Genomic DNA, 4,444 nt, shown 5'->3' with positions numbered 1-4,444 from the left:
GGGGACCAGGGTTACCTTGCCATAACAAATTTATAATTTCTTTTCTAGTTAGAGTATCTATAATACAGTTCGACTGTTAAAAATTTTAAACGCAAAAACTGAAAATGGGACTTTTGGCTGCAAAAAGTGCTTATTTCAGCCATAATGCACACACAAGAAAAAAATCGGATTGGGTATACTTGCTCTGTTATGCTTTATATAAAAAGTGTTTTGTTTGTTTCTCAGGTATAGATCTAAAGTTGCCGACTGCGCCAGTTTCAACGAGCGAGGGCTTTACTCGATATGTAGTTATAAAACGAAAATAACTGCACAACAATGAGGGTATCAATATGTTTTATAACTACATATCATAAACGGTAACGGGATTGGTTTGAAAGCAATATAAGTTGCGTTCCCTAACTCGCAAGAAGTTGCAAGAATTTACAGGAATTTACCAGAAAGCGTTCCCGTACTCGGTTCTCTGGCTTCTTTTGCCTTTTGACAGTTTTACAGGTTTTAACCCAGAAAAGTTGGGGAACGCAACGATAATTGAAAACGGAAGGGATGCCATTGATTTTCAATTTGGATTTATAAAGTGCGTAATGTGGTTTTAGTGGCAATCCGAAAATGGCTTATTATCTGTGGTATAATTATAGAACGTACTTTATAGATACCTATGTACATACTTTTGTATGTATGCATGTACAATTACATACATTTTGGGTTCAGAAGTACTCGTAATAATGTACATAGGAACGAAGTTAAAAGTTTAATTTTTGACTGTGTATTTTTGATGAAGGTCTCATAGTTTCACACTTTCGATAATTAATGAACAATCATTATAGTAGATTATAACATAAGAATTAAATCCCCACTACTTAAACTTTTTTTCTTTCTTTTTCTTAATCCAATATCATTTTTCAACATTCACAAACAGATGGGATGCCGATAAAACTAATTTGGGTGAGGTACTACGAAACACCTCACAAACCTTGGCAACTCAGGTGACTGCGTGTGATGAGCGCGCCGCTCGTGCCGAAGCCGAATCTCGCATAGAACGCGAATGGCGAATTTCTTTACAAGAAAAGGAAGTAAAATTGAAGGAAAAAATTAGTAATCTGCAAACTTGTATTAAGGAGCTCACCGACGACTCTCAGCAACATACTAAACTGCGTGCTGAACTTGATAAAATGCGCACACAATGGTCGGAGGCACAAACAACACTCGAAGAATTAGGCATACAGTTAAGTGTCAGCAAATTAAAGGTATCTGAACTAGAAGACCGCGAAAGAAGACAACAACAGCTACGCTGCTCAGACCTATCGCTACAGTCGCCATCAGAAGTGGCCAGCGCTGGGATATGGGCGCCGGATTCGATAGCCACACATTGCACTTCATGCAAAAAAGAATTTGGCTTGACGCGACGGAAACATCACTGTCGCAGTTGTGGTGACATTTTTTGCAATTCATGCTCGGAGCACACATTGCCGCTACTCACGGATCTGGGGCAATCGGGGAAGCCGGTACGGGTTTGTGACCAATGCTATGAGGCGAAAAAATGACAATGTATATTAAATGGTGCTCTCACAAATTTTTATTAGTACGTATTGTATGTGCTATGTAGTATGTAGGGGCATAACTTTGCAAACGAAAATGTGTACATACAGCATTGTATTAAATGTGTATTAAATGTAAACTATATGTGTACATAGAAATATATCGCAAATCCACTTCAAAGGTGTCACAACTAAAAATTACCCGTTTGCTAAAAAACGCAAAAAATTATTTCATAGCACATGTTAATCATATGGGCAAGAGAGACTTATAAATTTATTAGATATAGTTTTAATTACAACAAAATTTTGCCCCACCTTTTGGTGAAAGCTATATAAACAGTCTTTGAACTTTTGTAGCGCATAATTTCACAAATGACAAATTTTGAGTTGTGTCACCTTTGAAGTGCGTGTGCGAAATATAATCTACTTGTGTTTATGTAAAATGCCTTAATATCTATGTATGAATGTATTTATCCTAACATTGATCAGGGGGTCAATTGCCATTCTGCGTTATCGTGAAGTGAAGTGAAAAGTCAAAAATTCACACCGAAATAATAACGCAGAACGAGAATTACCCTGAGAATATTTAGAAACGCCGTATATGTACGGTGGCAGGTAAACAAATAGGAACACGACATTATAACCAGTTTTGGCTATTTTCTTTTGTTTATTATATTTTTGTAAAAGTATAGCTCACTATCTAACAAAAACCATGTAAGTCAAAATTTCAAACTTTGTAAAAGATTTATTAAACCTTCGATGAACTTCAAACGGCAAACTGCGCAGTCTGAAATTGACAGTAAGCTCGGCCCTCTTTATAATAACAGATAAAATCAGACTTTTCAAGCTGTGTATACAAAAAAATAACAGTAAGTAATAATTCGTTTAAATAACAAATTGTATTATTCTTAAAAACTGTTTTTACTTAAACTTTACTAACCATGAATGAGATTTATAGTACATCAGAACTTATATTTATTAGGTACATAAAAACTTATTAAAAACCGACTAATATGTATATGTATGAGTGTCATGAGTTGAGGGATAGATGGTGTTATTTAGTGTCTTACTCTTGTATTTTGTTGTTGTGTGTTTGCAAGTTATGCAATCCATGCAATCCGTGCTACGTGCAATGGCTTTGCAAAATTTGGAGAATACCCCTACTGTTTTAATATTATGGACTGCTGCAAATTATACGTGTTATATCGTTATACATTATATAAGAAACTTTAAATTATTGAGGAATAGTTTATTCCTAACGGTGATTTTGTTAATGTTTTCTTAACACGTGTAACATTATTATGATGAAATATTGATTTTTTTTCATAAATATATAGAAGGCTTGATAAACATAAACCTTACGCCTGTTTTTTTTTTTCTTTGAATATACAAGCTAATTTTTTCACAAATAAATTTACGGTTCTAAGACTAAACACAATACTACTTACTTTCTACTTATTTTTTCTCTCTTATTGTTGTGCCCAGCACTGTCAAATGCAATGCTCCAGTCACAATGGTGCTTCAGTACAAAATACTTTTAGTGTAATTGCTTACGTTCGGAGAAAGTAAATTAGTCCTAGTCTTCAACTTAATCTTAACTTCATCGTCAACTTTGTCTTCATCTTTATGAAGATGTTAACTTCACCATCTTAATCTACATCTTCATCTATATTTTGAAATTTTTTTTTATTTTATCTGTTAGTTCCCCTTTGCCTTTACTTTTATAACTTCTTCTTTATCTTTAACTTTATAAATACCTTTATAATGAACGATTGATGCAGATCTGATGACGTGAGGTTAGATATTTAACGCAAATATCTTTAATTAGTTGAGACTAGAGATGGGCGCGGGATATCGGGGCCCGCGAGACCGACGGTACTGATTTTAAATTGGCCGCGATGGGCGGTATCGGGAAGGTCTGTGAAATTTTCCGGGTGGGATTGGACCAAAATCCTTTCCCGACACTCCTGATAAAACCGCAACCTCAGCAAATTCGGGAAGTCTTCCTTAAAAACGATGTGTGAATTATGCACTTTTTTAAATATTTTTTTTGGGACGAAAACGAACGGCAAAGCAAAACAAAATAATCGGAAGATGCCAGATATCATTTTTTTTTTGTTATTTAAAATTAATTTAAAAGACACGTTAATTTTTCTTAGTGATAGATTTCGAGACCCACGGGATCCACGGTACAATTAGGAAAAACGTCGGGATGGGCGGGTTCGGGACTTAAAAATTTAATTTCATGGGCGGGATCGGGACTAAATATTTAGTTCCGTGCCCATCTCTAGTTGAGATGTGCATTAATATTATCTAAGTAATAATCACTAGAGGGACCTCTTCCTCTTCAAATGACACCTCATTATTAAATACAAAAGTAGAAAAGGTAGGATAACAAAAAAAAAGACCTTGTAGAAATGATGAGGCGTATTCTGGTTTTTATACGAATAGAAAATTTGAACTTTTTCTATAGAAAATTATAGGAAACTTTCATGTTTTTCAATTCGTACGAAAACAAGAATACGCCCTAATATCAATGACTTAAAAAAAAAATATAGATATGCAATTTAGAAATCCATCAAGTAGAATAAAGTGCAAGTTTTAAACAGCTAGGACTTACCGTTGAGTTTTGTTTTTTTTGCTGAGGGTGTTGTGCATTTTCCTCCATATAAAAAATTGTCGAACATACTTTGTAAAATTTAGTGGGCTACAAATCTGCATATCAACATTTTTTTTAAGTCTGCTGAACATGTTTGAAATTTTTATGAAATTTTCGTAATTTTTGTTAAAAGTTGGAGATTCGGATATGCATGGCTTTTGTTAGACAGTGAGCCATACTTTTATAAAAAAAATCATTAAATAAACAAAATAATAAAGGCAAAGCTTGTTAAAATGTCGCGCCCCTATTT

The 4,444-nt window shown here is 34.2% G+C and overlaps 1 protein-coding gene across 3 annotated transcripts in view; it reads left to right on the top strand.

Annotated features, from left to right (window-relative positions):
* The window catches only part of LOC118737458 (protein RUFY3), a 76,393-nt gene extending 73,791 nt beyond the window's left edge, over positions 1-2,602 (top strand). For all 3 annotated transcript variants that reach the window (XM_036467964.1, XM_036467961.1, XM_036467962.1), the window contains one exon: positions 917-2,602. In XM_036467964.1, coding sequence (XP_036323857.1) covers positions 917-1,541 — 625 coding nt within the window. In that variant the 3' untranslated portion in view covers positions 1,542-2,602. The remainder of the gene's footprint in view (positions 1-916) is intronic.
* The last annotated feature ends 1,842 nt before the right edge of the window (positions 2,603-4,444 follow it).

Source organism: Rhagoletis pomonella, unplaced genomic scaffold (assembly GCF_013731165.1).
Source record: "Rhagoletis pomonella isolate Grant_MI unplaced genomic scaffold, Rhpom_1.0 Rhpom_scaffold_00004, whole genome shotgun sequence".
Taxonomy (NCBI): domain Eukaryota; kingdom Metazoa; phylum Arthropoda; class Insecta; order Diptera; family Tephritidae; genus Rhagoletis; species Rhagoletis pomonella.
This window is presented reverse-complemented; position numbering and strand designations above follow the sequence as displayed.